At 41.0% G+C, this 23,621-nt stretch overlaps 1 protein-coding gene across 1 annotated transcript in view; it reads right to left on the bottom strand.

The window, feature by feature from the left end:
• Positions 1-13,885: 13,885 nt before the first annotated feature.
• Positions 13,886-23,621, bottom strand: part of esrrgb (estrogen-related receptor gamma b) — a gene marked incomplete at its 5' end in the record, with an annotated part of 28,726 nt that continues 18,990 nt past the window's right edge. Inside the window, 2 exon segments of the mRNA XM_038727767.1 lie at positions 13,886-18,561; positions 21,164-21,433. Coding sequence (XP_038583695.1) covers positions 18,317-18,561; positions 21,164-21,433 — 515 coding nt within the window.

Below are 23,621 nucleotides of genomic sequence, written 5' to 3'. Positions count from 1 at the left end.
GTCAAAGGTTGCACAAAGAAAAACATGCTCTTGAGGAACAGGAAGAAAGAAAAAGGAAAGAACAACTTCAGCTTGAAGCCGATATAGCTGCATCAATGGCGAAAATGGCTGTCTTAGGAGCCTCTCGATCTGATGTACGGAGTGCTGCTTCACGGCGATCAGATGGAATGAAGTCCTATATTGAGAAAAGTGAAAGAAAAACTGAAGCTCTTAACGTTGATGCAGAGACTTTTGTACCACCTAAACCTGAAAGGGAAAATCATTACCTGACAATACTGATTCCAACTTAAGAAGAACAAGGCTTAAACAAGAGCAAGCAGATACTGCCCTTCATCTCCACCAGGGGGGCCTCAGAGCTAATGAGAACACAGCGCACAGCCCCAATTGCAGCAGCGCCTCAAGTATCTCATCACACGTCATGTCCATACATCTCCTTCTATGAATGGCAACAGTGATCACAATCCACTGTTGTCTATAATGGAGAAACAAAATGAACTAACTTCAATGCTGGTGAATCAACACTGCCTTTCATCATTGCCTAAGAGAGACATCCAAATATTTGATGGTGATCCACTACAGTACCATGCTTTCATGCGATTCTTTGAACAGTTTATTGAGGGAAGAACTGATTATGCTGAAGATTGTTTGCATTTCCTGGGTCAGTACACCAGGGGGCAACCAAGAGAGCTTGTCAGAAGCTGTCAACACAGGACTGATGGCACTGGATATGCAAAGGCTAAAACCCTACTGTTTGAACACTTTGGAAATGAGTATATGATAGGGTCTACATACGTGGAAAAGGTGACTTCATGGCATTTAATTAAGTCAGAAGATGGAAAGGCTTTACAGGCATACAGTCTCTTCTTGCGTGGATGTTGCAATGCCATGGATGAGGTTCACGGTCTGTGTGAATTAAATACTCCTGCCACTATGCTTATTGTGATAAGGAAACTGCCCTACAAATTGAGATACAAGTGGGGAACAGTGGCATGTGATATTCAGGAAAGACACCGCCAAAGAGCTATGTTCATTGATATCGTGGGTTTTATTGAACGTCAAGTCAAAATTAAAACTGACCCTGTATTTGGAAAATTACAGGATACCCCACCGATGGTGACAAACAAAGAAAATAGCAGAGCAAAACCATCGCGCTTAAGGACTCAGGGAAGTAGCTTTGCCACTGCTATCTCTGCTGTTGAAAAAAGAACTCAAACAGAAAATATGTTTAAACACGGACATTCATCTGAAAGATCTTGCCTGTACTGCAAGGGTGGACACACACTGGAGTTGTGTATTCTATTGGAGAAGAAGGCTCACAGCGAGAAGATTGATTTCCTAAAAAAGAATGGAGTTTGTTTTGGCTGCTTGTGTACTGGACACATCAGTAAGGACTGTAGGAATCGTCTCTCTTGCAAAACCTGTGGGTTGAAACACCCTAGCATGCTACACATCTACCCTAAGGAAAGAAGAGCAGATGCTGAGAAAAGCAAGAGCAACTCAGACACTGTAATGGACAGTGCTCTGGTTGCGGTTCAAACTAGTGGTCTCACTGGGGCTGGTGACCAAGATTGTAAACTTGCCATTGTACCAGTGAAAGTTAAATCCATGAAAGGTCAAAGGTCAGTGGAAACCTATTCCTTTTTGGACCAGGGAAGTTCAGCATCCTTCTGCACAATGGGTCTGATGGACAGACTGAAGCTCTCTGGGAGAAAAACAAAGATTCTTTTGTGCACCATAGGCCAAGAGAAAATTGTGGACAGTTGTATTGTGTCAGGCTTGGAAGTGGCTGGATTGGACAGTGACTTGTATTGTGAAATGCCAGACATCTTTACACAACACAGGATGCCTGTCAACGTGAGTAACATCCCACGACAGCAAGATCTGGAGAAATGGCCTCATCTGAAACATGTCTTCCTGCCTGAGATAGATGAAGAGGTGGAACTGTTAATAGGCATGAATGTTCCAAGAGTATTAGAACCACTGGAAGTCATCCGGAGTGTGGATGAAGGACCATATGCCATCAAGACCATACTTGGCTGGACAGTGAACGGACCACATGGTGGAGAATATTGTGATGGACCCGAGTGTCAGTCTGTTACCATCAACAGAATATCTGCTGTTACAGAAGAAGAACTCTGGAAACATCAGTTCAAGACAGACTTTCCAGAATGCAGTCAGGATGAACAGCCAGGGCTGTCAAGAGAGGACTGTAAGTTTCTGGAAATGGCTAATAAGACTGTGAAACTTGTTGACGGCTATTACAGCATTGCTTTACCTCTGAAGAACAGAAGCCTGAGCATGCCTAACAATCGCAGGATTGCAGAACAATGTACCCTCAACCTGAAGAGGAGGTGCATCATTGAAGCTGCATTTCACCAAGACTACATAGTCTTCATGAACGACCTCATATCAAAGGGATATGCAGAAAGAGTGCCTGCTACAGATCAGGAATTTAGTGACGGCAATGTTTGGTATATTCCACACCATGGAGTATACCATCCCAAGAAAGGAAAGATCCGGGTTGTCTTTGATTGTGGACATCATTTCAAGGTGTGTCACTCAATGCACAGCTTCTACATGGTCCTGGTCTATCAAGTACTTTGGTTGGAGTCCTAACCAGGTTCAGGAAGGAGCCTGTGGTGCTGATGTCCGACATTGAGGCTATGTTTCATCAGGTACGAGTGCCAGAGGAAGATGCAGACCTGTTGAGATTTCTCTGGTGGCCCACTGGAGACTTCGGCCAGTGTTTGGAGGAGTACAGGATGGTTGTCCATTTGTTTGGGGCAACATCATCTCCAAGCTGCGCTAACTTTGCTCTGCGGAAGTGTGCAGAAGACAACAGAGAACTCTTCAGCCAGCAGGTGATTGAGACCATCATGCACACTTTCTATGTGGACGACTGTCTTGCTTCTGTTGCTTCAGAACAGGAAGCTATAGCCCTCTACAAGGACCTTGGAAACATCTGTGCAAAGGGTGGCTTTCATCTAGAAAGCAAAGTGGATAAATAACAGTCGCAAGGTGCTGGCAGCTATACCTGAGGAGGAGAAAGCAAAGGAAGTCAAGGACCTGGATTTGGATCAAGACACACTACCTGTGGAAAGAGCATGGCGGGTGCGGTGGTGTGTTCAATCTGACACCTTTTAAGTACAGCATTACCATTCAAGATGGACCATTGACCTGTAGAGGTATCCTTTCAACTGTCAGCTCTTTCTATGACCCTCTGGGAATCCTATTTCCTGTCGTTTTTACAGCTAAACGGATCTTTCAGGATCTGTGTCAGAAGGGGCTAGGATGGGATGACTCTATACCAGCACTGGTTGCCCAAGAGTGGACAGACTGGGTGGAATAGTTACACTTGTTGGATGGATTCAGCATCAGACCCTGTTTAAAACCTCTCAACTTTGAAGAAACAACTACTGCTCGATTACATCATTTTGCAGATGCAAGTGAGAAGGGATATGGTACTGTTACCTATCTGCTGCTGCAGAATAACTGCTCTCAGACACACAGCACATTCATAATGGGAAAATCAAGAGTGGCACCTTTAAGACCTGTTACGATCCCTCGCATGGAACTGACAGCAGCTGTTGTAGCAGCACGAATGGACAAACTATTGTGAAAGGAGTTAAGACTGCAACTTCAACGCTCTGTATTTTCGACAGACAGTACTTTGGTACTGAAATACATCAAGAATGAAACTTCAAGGTTTTGTACATTTGTTGCAAACAGAGTCTCAGAGATTCTTAAGGTTTCTGACGCATCTCAATGGAGATTTGTGAATACTGCACACAATCCAGCGGACGTGGCCTCCAGAGGGATGAGGGCTGAGCCATTTCTAAGGAATGAAGTGTGGACATCTGGTCCTTCATTTCTTATGCAGCCAGAGGAGGATTGGCCCGTCAACCCAGACAACTTGCAGGAACTGGAGACCTTGAGGTTAAGGTATCAGCTGCTATTGAAGTGTGTGCAGCCCAAGGTGAAGACGACGCCGTGACATGTTTGATCAATCGCGCCTCATCTTGGACACGTCTCACAAGAGTGATTGGCTGGATCCTAAGGCTCAAGGGTTTGCTCATGAGTCTCAGGAAAAGGAAAGAAGATACTGCATGTCCTGCTCAGTGTGCGTCAGATACAATTCCAAAGGAAGGTGCGGTCCACAGTGAGCCGCAGAACTTCAAAAACGAGCTCTGTCGTGATTATCTCTCAGTGGGAGATGCAGGTAATAAGATTCTGTCAGAGAAGAATGTTCTCAGAAGAGATCTCAAGCCTCCAAAGGGGAGAGTGTGTGAAAAGAGACGGTCACATATACAAGCTGAATCCTGTACTGGATGATGGTGTATTGAGAGTTGGAGGACGACTTAGTAAGGCTGTCATGTCCGAAGAGTCCAAGCATCCTGCCATACTAACTAAAGATCTTTATATTACTGACCTCATTCTGCGACACATTCATCAAGAGGTTGGTCATGGAGGCAGGAATCACATGTTATCCAGATTACATCAGAGATACTGGATCCCTGGTGCTAGTGTTTCCATAAGGAAGATCTTGTCGAAGTGTGTGGTCTGTCGTCGGTTACATGGAGCTGCAGGTCAACAACAAATGGCAGACTTGCCTGAAGACAGAGTTTCTTCAGAGGAACCTCTATTCAGTTTTGTTGTAGTGGACTATTTTGGTCCATTTGAAGTCAAGCGTGGGAGAATCCTTGTGAAGAGATATGGAGTCACATCTTCACATGTTTGGCAATAAGAGCAGTACACATTGAAGTGGCTTCATCATTGGACACAGACTCTTTCATTAACGCCTTGAGATGTTTCATTGCGAGACGAGGACAGGTTCAAGAGTTACGCTCAGACAACGGCACCAACTTTGTCGGAGCAGAGCGTGAGCTGAGAAGAGCCATTGAAGGATGGAACCTTGAGAAGATCAATGATGCTCTGACTTTAAAGGGGGTTAAGTGGATCTTCAACCCTCCAACTGGATCACATCATGGAGGAGCATGGGAGAGGTTGATTCGCTCCATCAGGAAAATCCTCAACTCCACTTTGAGGACAAGTCTGCTTTGTGAAGTGGAATCAATTCTGAACAGTAGACCTATCACTAAAGAATCTACAGATCCAAATGACTTAGAAGCATTGACACCTAACCACCTTCTTCTTCTTAAGGCCAAACCATGCTTACCACCCGGCCTGTTTCAGAAGGACATCTATGCACGCCGGAGATGGAAGCAGGTTCAGTACATGTCCGATCTGTTTTGGAAAAGATGGACTAAGGAGTACCTACCACAACTACAAGAATGTCAGAAATGGACAAGAGTCAAGCGCAACTTCATCCCTGGAGACATAGTACTCATAGTGGATGATTCTGCACCCCGTAATTCCTGGATCATTGGTAAAATCACTGTCTTTATACTTGTGCGAGACACTGTGGCTTTTGGTGAGTTTCCACAAGACGCAGTATTTCCAGACACACAGACGCTCATTCAGAAGTCAGCCGTGATTATACACTGCTGGGGTTGCATCCTTCAGACCTCTTTACCCATCTTACTTTGACATTTGCACCTTGCAGCCTCCATAATTGGCGCTTATTGGAAACTTTAGAAAGACTGACATAGCCTAGCAAATATTAGAAAGATTCAAGATTATCTTTACATTACAGATGTAATGTAAAACTATAAACCATATTTGATCTTAATTATAATTTAGCTTTGTCTGCTCTGCTACACCTTCTCCTGATGTCAAAATATCATAAAGGGTCACAGCTCTTAACCAAAAAGCCTGTTGTGAACCTCAAAAATGTTCCCATATGAATGTCGGTTGGCCCCCAGTTTACAAATGCACCTGGGAGGTTAGAGGCTGTTTGCCAAGAGATGGGTCCGGTAAGTGACATCTAACTGAGAAGCTGTAAGCTATATAAATAATCATACACCTAGTCCATTAAAACCGCTGCAAAGAGGAATCTTGCACAAAAAAGCTGATGCCTGAGATATGGTAATGCAAGTCTTCAAAGATGCAGAAAAATGTTTTATTTATAATAAATCACTTTTGAAAATGCATGCCATCCAGGTTTTATTTGGGGGAATTCAACCCGATGCATAATATCATTGTGGAAAATGAAAACAGCCAATTTAGTCTCCATGAGGAACTGCGTGCGCACATTACAGACCGATTTCTCATCATGGTCGTACATGAAAAACATTTGTAATCAAAAGCGAAGGAGAAGAGGTCCTCACCAAGAACAAGATACAGATGCCCATAATCTGCACCTTAACTGAAATGGACGAATGGATGTGTAAAACCACAGGTTAGAACATACACTGAACTTAGTTTGACATGAAAGACCAATTATTCCCTTTTTTATTCTGCAAATCACTGGGATTTTGCTGAGGGGGGATTATTTTTATTTTTGATTAATCTGCCAGTTATTGTCTCCATTATTCTATTAATACTTTGGTTTATAAAATGGCAAAATAATGAACAATGACCATCACAGTTTCCTAAAGCCTATCTTATTTTATCTGACCAACTGTTCAAAACCTAAAAATATTAAATTTCCAAATGGTTAAAAAAAAACCCAGAAAAAGCAGCACAATTCAGAAGCTGAAAATGGGGAAAATTTGCCATTTTGCCTGATAAGTGAGTTAAAACAATGAATCAATTATCAAAATAGTTGCTAATTCATTTTCTGTTGATCAACTAATTAATTAATGGGCTAAACTGTGTGAGTAATGTTAGCTTTTCTTAATATTAAGAAGCGTACTAAAAGAAAGAATGTGTACTTCATCCACTCTGAACTGAATAAGGTGAGTCTGCACACTGGACACTCACGGGGTGCTGTTATTGAAAGCCCATTAGCCAATACCTGCCTGCAACTACAGATCTCTAATGGCCCCAGTTCAGCCTCAACTGTAACACTCACACAGAAAATTATCTAAAAATTGACCACTCATCTTTGGACCCCACGCCTATACATTTCACAATCCTGATGTCCCACTGACAGGGTCCAAACCCCTCTGTGCCAAACGTATCGACAGCCATCAATGTAAGACTTGATCAAATGCTACCGCACCCGTCAGAGGCCATCAGTGGTCAAGGCATCCTCATCGGCAGGATCTATCGTCTCTATTTACACAGTCCATCCTCTTTAAACTGTGCTATTGATCTTGGCCTAGGTCATGGAGGTTTGGCATCAAGGTAAGGGAGAGGTGGAGGGGTGGTGGATGGGAGAGTAAGGACAGAGGAGGAAGAGCATAAGGACACAGAGGAAGAGGTTTCCCCTGGGTGTCTCTATTGCCAGTTTCTTCTTATTTAGCATTTGACCCTGGTCTTGGCTTTACTGCTCAATGCAGTTGCCTTATTTTCAGCATATAGTCAATGCCTGCCAATATTTTGAATGAAGACTTGTCACTGCTCTTCAACAAAAGCTTAAAAATACTCTAAACAAACAGACATGATCTATTTGAGGTCAACAGTGTCTTTGTTTTTTTTGCCATTCTTTTCCTCCAAAAGTCCTTTTCTCGATTTTTGACAGATCAATATTAGAGTGAAAGATGATATCAAACAACAGCACAGTTTTCAGATCAGTTGTCCTGCTTTTCACAGTGTGACAGGTGCTCTGTACCTCTACACTTCAATGACGGGCATTTCTCGTGGTCGCCTGTTGCTGTCGTTATTTTACAGCTCTGCGCTTCAGTCCATTAGCAACACCACTGCCGGAGCACAGCCGATAAACCATCTGGCCAGGCTCCTGAAACAGATAGCAGCCTCTAAATAGAGTGAAAAAGTAAAAGCAATTAATGTCACATTAGCACATCACTAATAAGGCCTGTCCTCCAGTATCCTGCAGCGTGAATAATCAGTTGGTTTAGACAGAGATAGGCTACACCCCAACAACCCTTCACTGTTAGCGCTGATACTGAGAACTGAACAAGGCTGTGTTAGGAGAATTCATTTCCACAAACAAATAAAACACTTTCAGTTCAACTTGTCATTTACTTGGAATCTAAAGTCAACGTCAAGTTATTTTACTGTATGCTTTAGCATCTAATTGCTACACCATATTTACCAGCTAGTAACATTGCCTGTCTGCTGGGCAGGAACAGTGGGTTTAGCATTTTCAACATAATTTTAGTGTGTTAGCATGCTTAAATTTGCTAATTAGCACTAAACACAAAGTAAAGTTGTGGAAATGTCTTTAGCAATTAGTCAAAACAAAGTATTGGAAAAATCCGAAATTGTGACCTGATGATGGAGCTAGATCACACTCAGAAGATCACCAAACTTATTGCGGTACATTCTGAGGGGGACATGAATGCGTGTACCAAATTTCTTGGCAATCCATCCAATAGTCCAACAGTTGTTAAGATATTTCAGTCTGAACCAAAGCGGTGGACCAACCAACATTACCATCCTTACAATCAACACTGCTAAAAACATTCATCATAGCTTCTTTAGAGTAAATTAAGAGTAAATTAAATCTGGAATTACAGCAGCACATTGCTGAAAAAACTAGAAATACAACATCTAACAAGATGGTATTCTCCTCATCAACAACATTCCAACTCATCTTTTTATACCAAAACATTTTCTTTTGTATTAAACAACAATAGATATAGTTTATGTTTGTATCTTGTGGCAGCAAGACGCCGCCATATGGAACACTAATCTGTTCTGATAATTTTCTCCTAGAAAAAACATCCAAGACCCAAGACCTCATGTTTTCTTTCCTGAGCACCAAAGACAGAAATACTATTGTGAAATTTACAACAGATGTTGTTCAGTTCTCTATAACAAACCTGGCATCTACTGCAGTAGCTAAGTCTTCCGGCCTCCCTGAGTCCCCCACATTGTCGTCGTGACCTCCCTCACATTCAGCTCTTATCTTTGAACTCTAATTCAAACTTCACACAACAGCAGGCCCGTCTCAAGAGCTTTCCCAAAAACAATGCATGTCCTCTCTGGCTTGAATGAGACTGGGGTTTTAAGATTTGGCTTAATTGTTGTCTTTTCCAGTGTTTAATTACAAAAACACCAAAGCACTGTCATTGCTGCTGTCTAATTCCACCATGTTCTGCTAATTATGTCATGTTAATAGAGGTTTTTCTGTTACAGCGTCACACTCATTAACTCAGCTGTGACACTGCCCTTAATTGGATAAGAGGCCATTAAGTCACTTTTCTTTGATTAAAATTATTGCCTCCTTATAAACATCAACCCTGACACTCACTGGTTCAAAGCACATGAAACTACATAAGACATAGCTTTCAGTGTGTACACAAAGCGGAAGTGCTGTATGTTACCTTTTTAGCTTGTTCTACTTTTCTGAGACATGTTAGCAAAATGTAAAAAGTTGCCCTCTTTCAGATTTCTAAATGTAATATCACAGATGTAAGTCCACATTAGAAAATCTTCTCATCACAGCAGCACATGCCATCACAAAGAAAAATGTGTCACTTGCTGCTGCATGCTTTTGTTGCCTATACAACACAGCTCTATAGGTTTAATAAGGATCAGTCTGGAAAGAGAAGCTCTACAAACCTCCAAAATGTCAGACACTGCGGTATCATAACTCACAGTAAATGGACTTCTTTTCCCAGTGTCTCCCTTTGTCTTTTTTGCTGTGATCCTCCTGGGTCCGGAGCACGGTGCTGATGCTGTGAAATGATTTGCAATTATTTAAAGCAGCCTGTGAAACACAAATGTTCAGGTCAGCCAATGGAGCAACGAACTGATGTGTCTTTCCAAAGTCAGTGATTGAGTTGAATTTATGTAGAATTCAAGTTATCCTATTTAATGCAAAAGCCCCTGCAGTCGGCTGTATTGTCAAATCAATAGCTCTACCTGCCACCATGTTTAAACATCTCAAAGTTAATATCGAGCAGACCTCCATTTAACATAAGGCCCAGCAGAGACAGAAAACAGACTGACACCACTGCTTTCCAATCCCCAGTACCCCTGTTCCCATACCCACACATGCCCTCAATTACCCTATGAGCACCACATGTGCAACATCATTAATAAGATCCACTAATAATGGTGGCGAGCTCCATTGGCCGTGAGTGAGATTTGACTAATTACTGTAATTGTATTGGAGTCATGCTCATTAAATATGAAAATTGTGTTCTGTGAAATGAATGGGGTTTCATGATCACTCTTGTATGGACAGGCAAGAAATAAATTACAGAACAGTTTCTCGTTGCGCAATTAACTATAGCACACACATCTACCTGCCACACCCCCCGGTCTGGTAATATAATGTGTGTGTGTGTGTGTGTGTGTGTGTGTGTGTGTGTGTGGGGGGGGGGGGGTTGTGAATGTGTGCCATTACTTGTTGCTTATGGTTCTCTTTACACACACTAGATGCATGACCTGCTTATGCATGAAATGTGGAAATGTTAATATTGCACAGAGCTTATAATTGCAATTGTAATGATGTTTTTCAGCTATATATAATTCTTTTTTTTCCATTTGATTTGACATTACTTGTACCATATAACATGTGTTTTCCTTTTTTCTGGTATGGTTGTACTGCATGAATGAACACTGGATGTGACCAGAGGCACACCAAAATATATCGGCTCAAATCCCTTTAATGCAAAAAGCAAGCACGAGCTTTTCAACATTTCTGGTCACAAGCAATAAGTGGTGAACAACTTCCAATCCAAACAATCTCTTCCCTTCGCACAACAGGATGTGCCTGTGACTCTGTACTGTAACTTTTGTTCATACTTCTATCATCTCTGGGGATTTAAGCAGCTGTCAGGACTCCCGAGCCTAGACGACAGCGTCTGGGAGTGGCTACGTCCCAGAGGAGCGGAGCACCCCCCCACACACACCCTTGATTCTGCATGCTCAAGTTGTTTGAGAAATCTTGCAATGCAAATGTGGTACTTACCTTTACCGCCCAGTAACAAAACTGTGTCACACTCTGAGCCTTCTGTAAAAAGCCCTGATTTTGTCTGAGGAGATATAGAGGTGAGGAAAGGCAGGTAAACAAAGCATAATGTGGAGGTCAAATGCTAATGAGTGCTCCATTTGTTACGTCTAGCTCCCTCCAAAGGCAAAGTAACAACGTCAGAGGCACCCAGACATAATAAATCATCCAAATAAATTAGGAACTTTAAGATTCAGAGAAGACACAGTATTCCTTCTGCCACCTCGAATGAATTTACTGCCAAGTCCTGATTTCTCTCATGTGTCCTTATTTAAAATTGTCCCATTTTAAGCTGCGTGCTTGAGACAGCAAAATGCTTGCAAGTCCATTTTCAGACCTAACACCCTACCATATAATTTCCATCTGCTCACTGGTTAATAGGGTAAGACCAGAGAGAACTGTAATGTAACTTGCTTTAGTCGAGATACAGGCCATAGTGCTGCCAGACTTGAACAGATGCAATGCCATGCGGGGTTTGCAGCTGTTATGAGGCCTTAGAAAACCCACAGCTGCCCCTGCTCTGTCTGAGTCCCCGAGTGAAAGGAGAGTGAAAGACGGACGTGACTGATGAGGTGATGAAAACTCCAAAGAGGCAGGTGGATGAGGAGCAACACAGGTAGCAGTGTGCACCATTTTAACGCATGTCTGATCGCTTGTTTCATCCCTGCACTCTCTATACACCAGAGGTAGTGTCACTCAGTCACCGTGGCTACCTACAGATGGCGCTCAACTCATTTTGAAAAGCACTGTCCTTTCTCTGGGCTGTCCATCACAAAGTGCCACAGACTGCGTGGTGGTGGAGATGAGCTGCGGAGAAAGGCACCCTTACCTGTCCTTGAGCCAGGCGACAGTGGTGGGGAAAAAAAGAGTAGATTCAGCATATATGTACGCTGTAGCTGGGAGCTATAAATCATGACCTTCTTCAATTTACACAGGGAACATATTGATGGTTTCCTATCTCCTTCACTCACTTTCACCTAGTTACATTGTCTAAGACAACACTACTCTGGGTAACCATGACTGACACTTTACATCCTATTCTCAGTGGACTCTCACCTCAGCAGCTGAATAATCCTTGCATGAGGCAAAGGCAGGCGTTTGAGCATACGGTAGTGGAGCTAAAGCCAGTGGTGACAGTACAAGGTTGCACTAACAGTGTGATCATAGATTTTCTGAAAGAGGTAGGCAACAAGGTTGCCTGATTAACACACTGCAGTGTGACAGTGTCAATGCCCCTTCTTAAGCACAGAAAAGCCGAATGACTGGTGACGATTTAAGGAGAATAAAACATGGTTTACAAGATGGAAAGTCACTCTGAGGACACTGGGCCATGCCCTAATTCCCTTCTGCAAGACTGAAAACAGAGAAAAAAATACTCGTAGTCCTATGAGAGAAGAGCTGCAATGACGACAAGTTCATAAGACAAGTGATTACGTGTTTTCCTCTGTTTTTGAGCTTCTTTTACTTTCCTTATTTCTCAGCAGTCCAACATCTACACGTTCAGGTAATGCTGACATACTGTGCAGAACAGTCCACAAGATAACACACAGTTGTTATTTCCAGCAATAATATGGAGTGCTGGGTGAAGCCGTGCCAAGAGAATAAATAAAAAATGAAAAAGTGACAAGCCCATTTATATGTTTAATTCAATCTTCTGTTGAGAGATCTTTTCGCTGGACATCATAGTTGATTTTGTTTAGGGGAATGGCTTGTGGCAGGCTGATTAAACACAGACTTCCTCCCCCAACCCCCATATTGGCTGAAGTTGAAAGCCCAGTAAATGAAATGACTTCCACAGGATTGCACCACAAAGGAAGGGAGTGTGTCAGATGTGCATTCAGCCAGTGTTGTAGCCAACGCAAGGTCAAATGGGACATTTTGTAGACAGCTAACCAACTGACAGTCAGGGCAGGAGGATGCCGTTACACCCCAAGGCACAGACAGACGCACACATACATGATTGGTCTCACTAGGCAATGTTTGACTGGACATTTCTTATCCTGAGATCGGGACAAGGCTGTACTGTAACGTCCTCTGATGAGAACATAAAATTACTATTACTAGTCACTATAAATTTTCTTGATATCCATTAAATACAATGAAAGTAACAGCACATCGCAGCAAATAATTTAAAAGTTACTTTATCTTACATACAGGTGGAGAAAAGAACTTGCTTTGAAGACAATGACAAATGTCAAAGGTAAATTCAACATGAAATATGACCTTAGCTTGTTTATGAAACCCTTACAGTATATAGAAAGTTTAGGAAGTCACAAGTTATAATGATTTCAAAAATAAACCTGACAACTATTTGACAGCTATTTTATATATACTACAATTTTCGTCTTACATCCACTAGGTAATGTTAAGGCTGTGCATGAGTAATATGTTAGAGGAAAGTGCAAATAAAACATATATTTAAAAAATTATATTACATTGTACAGTGTCAGTGTGGTGTGCCCTATCATTGTAGGGTGAAATCATTGTCTTGTTCTCTATCTCAACATATTTAAGGGTTTATCAAACATGTGCTCAAAATGCTTTATACATCTAAGAATACAGGATTATTGATGGTATCCGATAATCAATGGCACATGCATCCAAAAGTCTCAGCAGGTGCTGGTTGACAATCTATACCCCCCCCTCCCCCAATTACCCACACCCTGCTATCTTGTATCTTTCATTCTGTGATGACATGACAACCTTAAGATCACAAATTGTCTTCTTCAGGTCTGAGGTTTGGGGTTAGGATCAGACCAAGACCACCGTGGTCGAAACACATTGACATCAGATACACGAGACAGTGTGGGGATATTTGTTCCCTCCTGTTAAGTATCCATAAAATAAAACCTTGCCAGTAAACATAGGTACAAACTTACTGAGGCAACTGTTTTTGTGGATCGATTCTTCCCCATGTTCGTTGACTCAAAGATATTTTTAAAAAATCATTTGCAGTGATTACATAAATCATGTGATTTTATTGTCACTGTACATTCAGTGCACTGTTAGATCTGACTCACTCCAAAAAAAAAGCATATATTTACACATGGGTACATTAGGCATGAACACAACAAATAAAACACAAGAAAATGCCACACAATACTGTCCAGTGAAACCCAGCTGTGGTTGGCTTTCTCACGTTTTTCCTCCTTTTCTCACCAGGACCGTGAACTTGTGTGCATAGTTACCCTGTCCTTTTCCGAGCACGGGCTACGTTTAGAATTAAAATCAACCAAAGCTCCCTTTCAATATCACAATTGCTAAAATTTTGCTTTTGAGGGGAGTAAACCTCTTGGGTAATCACATGTCTATGCTACATACACCTAGCAGGGTCCTTTATACATCGTGGCTAGGGAGGTTTCTCCATGCTTTATGTAAATCTCTTCATCTCAGAGTGCATGGAGATAAGTCCGCAAATGGAGCAGCGAATAAGCAGCTTTCTCCTCCGAGAAATGTGCTCCCCAATTGCAGTAGGTTCATCTACATTTTTTTAATACCCAGTGAGTGATGTCACTTTATTTCTGTGCCACTGATTCCCAGGAGGAACCCATGGCCCGCTTCCAAACTCAGTGTAATTTTCAAAATATGAACAGAGGTATAGGGTCTAGACTACTTCACTTGGTATACATCCTGCTGTGCTGATAACCAAAATCGATGATAACACAGAGTGTGTGTTTCAGCAGTGAGATACACAATGACACAGAAAGGAAAAGGCAAATGAGAGAATATCCCACCTTAGACCAAATATAACTCACTTATTATTCTCACTTGACTCAGTACAGTGATTTATATTACACAGCTATTCAGGTGGGCTCTGAATTTGTGTTGAAGTTGCTAATACATCATGAGAAATTCATTCAACGGGCAACTTCCTCATAGTTACATCAATGCACAGAAGTTACAGTATGTACGGTGAAATGTGCACAATACATTTGCAGTGTACAGCAGGTCCACGTTGTAAACAAAGCACAACTAAATGTCAATCTGATGCTCCACAACACAAGGAACATAGGTGGCCATATTTGCCTTGCATAGCCCAGTGATCGGTCTGTTATGAAACTATTACAGACACCCATGAAATCGCCTATGTTAAAGTTTAGACAAACCCTCCCCACCGTCAACCGAAATAAAATGTCTCTTGTCCCCAAGGTAAAGCCAAAGCAGAAATTTAATTGCTCCATTTCTATTGAGAATTTCAGCTTAGGAGACAATTAGAATTAATTGGATGCAGTAGAACCGTTTTTAGAACTCTGAAAATAAATTAAGCATTTTTATTTTATTTTCTTACATTAATTTGAGAAGAAGGGAAAGTTGGGTAACAATTATCTGCTACCAGTCTTCAAAGTGCACAGAGGAGCTACTCTGGTCAGAGGGAGAGAGGTAAGTTTGCCTGGTTTGGTCAAGTTTCTGGCCAGAACGTGTTCACAAACAACATCAGCTCATTTAAACGCTCTCTTTTAACCATCATAATGTGAAATATATATATATATATTTTTTTTTTATGGTAGTTTCATCTCTTAGTTAGGCTACAGGGTGACACCCCACACAGTGTCTCACATAAACAAAGAGATATTTAATCAATGCATGTACTGGCTGAAGAAAAAAGATAAAGATTTTCATCTCGTTGAGCAGCTATTACAGCCTTTGTAAGGTTTAGAGACTCCCCAAAATGAAAAGCAGAATTAGCAGAATGAAGATATCACCATTAATAATTTGTTGTAAATAACATCCATGTTTCACTGGCCGGCTCAAAATGCAGTTTCATCATTGATACTTGTGTTTCATTTTAAAGTATTTGAAGACTCTACGCTTTGGTTCTCTACTGTACAGAGGCAATACATCCCTCGCTTCAATCGGGGATGAATTAACTGGTTACACATTTAGGGAAATGCATCATGGGAATTGTATTCTCTACTGCATTGGGTTATAATTATCTATGCATTACATTAGAGTGAATCAATAGCGTGTGTTCCTGTGGGGATCTTTTCAAGTGGCCTACGTCTGTGGTTACTGGTCGCTTGGCTTTATGTTTTCTTCTTGTTTGGGCAGAAGCTAATGGCACTTGACACTTTGAAGTCACTACTGATTTAAAGTGTTCATAAGGGACAATATCTGTCTCACTAAAATTCTAAGAGCAGCTGATTAATCTATTATTGTATTATTTGATCTTCTGATAACATGTTATAACTGTGTCACGATATTTGTAGTGCTTTTTTAAAATAATTTGGCAACTGGTTTACAACTGATAGGTATTACCCTATAAAAGTCTATTATCACTTCTGGAATATACAGATTTGTTAACTTAGTTTGTGCATCTCAGCGTGTCAGAGTGTCAGAAATGTACATACAGTGCCAATCTGAATCAGTAGCACCTTCAATAAACATGAGCAAAGAAACTGCCAAAGATACAGAACATCAGTGAGACGTAATCTGAGGTCTGATATATTCTGTCATTATTGTTTCAATTAAGAGGGTAATTCAAGTTCTTCTCAGAAACACAAGTGTCATTATATTGTTGCACACAAAATTTTGACCTCTAGTAATCTGTTATACTGGCGCATCCAAACTATTTTAAAAGACAGCCGTCTTAAATTTAAACTATCAAGGAAACAACTGATAGGTATTACGGAGAAGAAAATGTGCATTATTTTTATTTGAACGTGCCACCTTAAAAATGACACTTCATAAGAATAAAGGGAAATCAAGGTTCAGCTATGGCAGTTATGGCTATTGACTGTTTATTTATGGGTGAGTTTTAGTGTTGCTGATATAGTTTGGAAAATCTTTTTCAAATTGTCATAAAAGGGGGGAAATTGTGCCCAATATTGCCATTCATGAAGATAAGAGGCCTTTGATGAGGCTCACTTGTGAATTAGTTGGAAATCAGAATGTAAAATATCTTAAATTTAATGCCCAACAACAGAAGAGTCAAAATTTCCAAAGATTCACCTTCTCAGAATCCCAACATTTAATCTGTAGTACACTGAGAACAAAATACAGGCTCATAAAAACTGTTTAATGTATAGATGCGTGAGGCTAGCATACAGACTTTGGTATCACATACGACTTTGACCGAAAACAAAGAAAGGACTAACGTGTTTAGCTGTATAACTAAGGCTATCAATATAGTGACACTTGTTGTTTGAGAATACAACCTAAACAAAGGGGGGCAGGGTGCATTCAAGAAAAAGCAAAGCCTATACAATATATTGCAATCTAATACAGCACCATTACAAACTATAGACTCAAAACTTACCAGAGTGTTGACTCAGCACCTATCGGACACAAACTGAACATTATAAACATCACAAAGGTAGTATTTATTGCAGGGCTATCAGGTTGCATTAAGGAGCAGATTAGATTGCATTAAATTGCATAGATGTTGCTGTTGTTGTGTCAATTACCTGCATTTCAATAAAAATAACTTTCATCTTTTTTTAACAAGCCAATAGAGTTTAGTTTAAAAATCCCTAGTACAGAATATAGCTTATCACCTGTATTTTTCACAGTATGCTTAGTTGCCAATATGTGTGTATGACATTGATCACAGAGAGAAGTGAGGAGGGGATTTAGTCACTATAAGCAAAAACCACTGACTGAGACTCAGACGTTACCAGAAAGAGCTCCATAGAACAATAACCATTATCGCCATATTATTCATAGATGCTTAGTGCAAACTCTTTGTGAACTATAATCACTAGCCAACCATTGTCCTTCTGTAAGCACCAAGTTGACTAAAACGGTTGAGTCATTGAAGCTACTAGTACGAGGTAAATATATTACGAGGAAATCGAGGATCTTACATACCCATGGCGGGTACCGCTTTCTTTGATGATGAATATAAGAATATGTCTTAACAATTCTCCCCCCCTAACCGCCGAGTGCAATTTCACACAATATACAGTACACATATTATATGTAGACCAGTTAGAGACTATTGCTTTAACAACTCAGATTAGAAAATGTGAAAGGAAGAAACAAAAACACGTAACGTGGCTACGTAGCCGTACAGTTCTTTAGGACATTTATATTAACACAGTTCCATTTTGAGATGAAAATAAGATAAGAAACAAATTCACAGAAGCTTCAGGTGATATAGAGCAATGGGTCTCTGGTTATAACAAGACCTCGGTTGCCTGATTTCTGTACACAACATCTTAATATACATCATCATGATCCCATGTCAATCAGGTTGATATTCACCGTTTTTAAAACTATCTCAAGTCCCTTTTTCTTTCATGTTTGTTACCATTTAAAAGTGTTAAAATGACTCAGTAGTCCAAGCTTCATCCTTTCACTGTGAATTGGCACACCACCTTCATTTTTTATGGGCTGTCCCTCGCCTCCCATCGGGTGATGCAGCTGTCTGTCAAACGTCAGGCCTGGGTGTCAAGCCTTGGCCTCCAACATCTCGAGGAATAGTTTGTGCATGGGGACTTTGCCCTGCATTTTGATGCTGTAGAAGTGCTGAACCGCCTTGGTGGCGGTCTGACGGAGCAGAGGCAGCGTCATTAACAGCTTGCCTGCCCGTCGAGGGTCCTCTGGATGCTGGGAGCCCTCAAAGTCCTGCAGAGCCTCGTGGAGAGAATCCTGGAGCCTTTGGACCGCCTCAATGTTCTCTATATGCATGGAGTCTGAAACAAGAAGGGTGGCGGAGGAGGAAGGAAGAAAGAAAGATAATTTATATTTTAAAGCTACACATGATGTATTCATGTAATGTAATCAATGAAAAACAAATGTGCAGTATGATAAAAGATCTACAGCTTTAAATTCTGCAGCCTGTCTTTGTAAACATGTGATTTTGGAGAGAGGTTTTCTCTTGTTAGTGGTTAATGACGCTCCTTAAATAAATGCCTATGCGTGGCTGGGACTCTAGGGAGAGAGGGGGAGAGGTGCTATAGGTCTGTATAAATATATGGTGGGACAGGAAAAAGATTCATTTCTTTTGGTATCATGGACCACATACATCCCCCCTGCTAATGAATTCAGATGGCTGTATTACTAGGATATCGTTCAGCTGAATGATGGCGGCAGATGGCCTTCATTTCCATAAGAAAGAGCAGTTGGCCCCCTTATGTATATGCTCTAAAATGAAACCAGTTGAGACTTATTAAAAACTGCTCTATGTGTAAGTCTACAAGTTTGAAAAAAAACAGGCTTGTCCTCCAAAGGACAAGCTGACAGAGTGTTTTAATGGACAAGCAGTGGTTTGCTTTCAGCCAGTATCACTGCACAGACTTACAGTGTCAAGTCTAATCTGTGTGTGTATCATATCCACAATTCATTAACTCACAGATACAATTGTGTACAACAAAATGTGGATTCAATTCGGTATTATAATTGAATCCAAACAATTCATCCTGGTATATCTAACAGAATAAGATGGCCTCGTCTCATCCTAAACGCACTGTATTACTAAAACTAAACCAAACGCTGCTGCTGATTGAAGCGTGTTGAGTGAATTAGATCAGCTCTGCTATGTGTCATGAAAGTTGCGGAGTGAAGTAAGACCGTGTACAAACATGTAAATGAGGCAGAAAAAAGGAAAGTACAAGGCTAATTATGTTCCTAACTGACTGATTAAGTCTCTTTTACCAGTCGCCTTCTGTGTAAATTGCGTTTCTATCTTGGGAAATTAACTAGGCTATGTGGACCGCACATGTGTTCCAGCGCTCTTCATTTGAAACCTTCATGTTAATACTGATCTGATCCTCGTTTAGCTGTGCAAGCGTGTGTGTGTGTGAAGCAGAGAGAGGAGGGGGAGAAGCAGTATGTTGAATAAAAATGTGTGTCAGTGTGTGTAAATGCAGTGTGTTCATATATAGGTGTGTGTGTGTGTGTGTGTGTGTGTGTGAGTTTAAGGAGGTTAGGGGCGGAATGCAAAACTAACTTTGAAGAAACAATTTCCATGTAATCCGTCAGCAGCCTGGCGTCAATCCCGTCGATACTCCGCTAATTACAAAATCAATGGCCATGAATTTCCACAGCTGTCACACCCACAGGACCCCTGGAGCCGGAGCTCTCCGAGACTGTGTTCAAACGAGCCGAAGCTGCCCTTTCGCCCTCCCTGAGCCTCCCTCTCAACCCCTGCCATCCTCTCTCACACTTCTCCCTTACCTTTAGATCCCCCCCCCCACCTCACTCCTCCCATTTATCCTCCCCTCCCTCCACTGGAGAGTTTGTCATCAGAAGACTAAAGCTCTGGTCTCAGCATTTTTCATTTTTCAGTCAGGCAGGAGAAAAGACTCCTAACAGGCATTGATTAGTGGGGGACAGGCCCGGCCTCATGAAAAGCAAACTGTCGATACGGGCGCAGCATCTTCACATTGGAACAAACGAGGCCCGTCACTCCCCAACGCTCATTCCACTCCACTTAACACATTTTATTGACAGCCCCTGTTTTCCTAATGAAATGCTAAATATATCTCCCTCGGCTGTGGAGCGCTGGCAGCTACTGTTATGGAGATGGAGAGAATGAGAGTGCAATGTGACAGTCACACACACGCACACACATGCATGTGCACACAAATTAAAATATAGATGCACACACACTCTCACACATAGGGAGTGTTAAATGAAACAACCATGGCTCTGACCTTTTTGTCCCCCTCTTATCAGGTGTCCTTCATTTTGGAAGTGATCGGCTCACCAGATATAGACGACCACTTGACATTTGTTTTGTTTTATTTCTTTGTTTGCTTTAATTAAATGCCAACTATCTTGATTTATTTAAGATTTACCATATGGATGTACCTTCCTGTCATGACACCTCCGCGGTTGTAGAGCAAAATAAAGGATATTTTGCCAAATTATGGTGATTTACGATAAAAATACGTTCTTAATGATACCTTTAAATATAAACATTTTTTGTTAAGTGCCTGAACCAAATTCACACTTTGTTTTACAGTGCAAACTCTAAAATAGTTTTTATTGTATTTCCACTTTAATGTCAGAAAAAATATCTTATTCCACATTGCATGACAGTATCATATATATATATATATATATATATATATATATATATATATATATATATATATATATATATATTCTGTATCATCTTGTTCCAGCTTTTCATTGACGCAATATAAAGACTGCATCACCAATATTTACCCAAAATTCAGCCTTTGATATAATTGGAATCTTTAGTTTCTCCAGTAGAAGTTAAAATAAAGTTCAGATGGTTTGAACAATGTTAATACTAGCACACAGTGACACTGAGGAGGTTAACCATACCTGAGTTGGCCAGGGCGATGGCTTTGAGCGCAACAAACTCCTCCTTCTCCATGCGCAGCTTCTTGTAGCGTCGGACCAGCGGCAGGATGGCGACGTGCAGGTCCAGCAGGTTTGAGATCCTCGCCTGCTCCTCGTCCACCACATAGTCCTCTGCGTACACAATCTCGTCCTCACAGGGCAGCGAGCGAAACACGATGCTCAGGACCAGGATCTCCATCCAGGCACTCTGCAGAAGACTCATCTGGTCTGCCAGCGAGAGAGTGGAAAAACCTGCAGTATTAAAAAGAAAGTTACTTGTTGAGATTTGTCTTTCAGGTACTGCTGGACACTGTATAACCACATGGCAAATCATGACATCAACCCATTAACCTCACTGCACTGTAATTGGCTGTCCCAAGTCCTCCGTATGTTTTATGGGCTGTGTATATAATGCCGCATAATCCCTGGAGAAGTCCAACTTGAAACACTGGCCGATGACGGTATGTGGTGGCTTAAGGGGAAAATATAAATCAGTCAAGAGTAGAGGCCTTTGAAACACGAGCCAGAGCTACTTCGGCTATCAACCGTCAACAGTCAGTCCTTTTGCAACCCCCGTACATAAGTACATGAGACACTGCTTAGTGAGGACAAATCCACCCTTAAACCTAACCATCTCTTGTTCTTGTCACGGTAAAGAAGATGAATACAAAAAGAATTTGTCTTTGTGCCAAAAGAAAATCAATTCTGGATTTTGAAGTGCACTGAATATAAAGCAACCATTATTTGTGGTTTTTGTGTTACCACCTGTCATAATATGAAGTTATCCAGCAACGTCGCAAAACTCTTCTCTAATACAGCGGGCTTCATTCCTCAAACATTTTCCAGCTGTCAAGACTTCATCAGGGGGCTTTCTTTATATGAAGTTAATCAATTAGTCGCATGCAATTTCAAGAAAGAGGCAAATAGAAGCATTTAGCATTTGCATTTTATTATAAGGCATTTGAAAGGGTTAAACAAGGAGCTCAATTTGAAGCCATTGAAGTTTAGTGGAAATTTTAAGAGGGATATGTTGAGGCCAACCGTAGATTTGGTGAGACATTATAGAGAGTCATCCCTGACTGTTGCTGCGATGAAAGAGTATGCTGTATTTTGAAAGATGATGTTGAAAGCGTATTGATTTTGTTATTTTGTACTGAAAATAATGAAGATTCGATTTGTGTTACGACTGAGATACTCTATTTTTATTTTATTTCTTTCATTTATTAAAAAGAAAATTTTGAAAAGCAGAAAACAAATCTTTAACTTAAGGTCCACTTTTTTTCCAAAGCTTTCCACTGCACCTCCCGGCCTGCACCAGCGGAGGCATTTGCTCACTTGATTTGTATGTATTTGTTGTAATGTTGTGTATATCTACAATTTGTGGTCATTTATATTTCTTTACATTCATATATTATTTATTTATTATTTTTACGTCTATTTTAAGTCACCTGACTAATTAATAACAACATACGTACAAAGACACTGAAAGCAACCTCAGACATTGACACCGACGAAGGCAAGAAAACCCTTTTGGATATAAAGCACATTAAAGCATATACAAAAAGAGTTGTGGTTAAAATGGGAAGTTAAATCAGTCATAAACACAATTACTGATTGATTTCATTATTGTTCATTATTATTAAAAAGTCACATAATGGTACTGCGATGGGAAAGATTTTCAATCCAGCAAAGGTGATGGTGAGGCGGTCCAAGACAAAACAAAAAAACACAAAACATATCCACCTGATAAGCACCTTCTTGATTCTTTTGTCTCATGTTCAACCTTCTGAACCTGGGTTTACAATTCATCCAAGGTCTCGAGGTCGACCCATCAACTCTCTTCTCTAACGTTCACACACACCACATCAAACAGACGGACATCTGAAAGGACCTCAAGCGCCACAATACCTTTCACCACTCTATAGTGAATAGGAAGGTGATTGGGGGTATTGACCAGGGACTTTAACCCACCACTATGCTTACTTAAATCTGAGGTTGTATGGATGGGAATGGGGCAGGATGACTTAAAAGTGGTCCTCCCGATGGTTCTTATCAAGCAAATAGAGAAACGACGGAGAGAGAGCGAGAGAGAGAGAAAAGAGTGCTGGGGGTGTCATTGATTAGTAGATTGTAATCAGTCTACCAAATGCGAAAGGGGGATCGATCCAAGCCTCAGATCTGACAAACAGACAGCTGATGGAGGACATCCGGTACACGTTTAGTGGGGGGTGGTGGGTGGGGGGGATGGCGACTACAGGATCACTGAATGTAGATACTGTAGGCTGCATCAGGAACGCAAATGAATTTACTCTCTATCCCCAAAACGTTTGCAAGAAACTGAATGGCTTTAATCCTGTAAGGTGCATTAAGAATAATGGAGGATCAATGACTACACTTTTAACATGTTACATGTCTAGAAAAAGCCAAAGTGAGTTAGAAA

The sequence above is a fragment of the Micropterus salmoides genome, unplaced genomic scaffold (assembly GCF_014851395.1).
Source record: "Micropterus salmoides isolate LMB-PRFRI ecotype aquatic unplaced genomic scaffold, ASM1485139v1 Ms_hic_scaffold_18, whole genome shotgun sequence".
NCBI classification, from domain to species: domain Eukaryota; kingdom Metazoa; phylum Chordata; class Actinopteri; order Centrarchiformes; family Centrarchidae; genus Micropterus; species Micropterus salmoides.
This window is presented reverse-complemented; position numbering and strand designations above follow the sequence as displayed.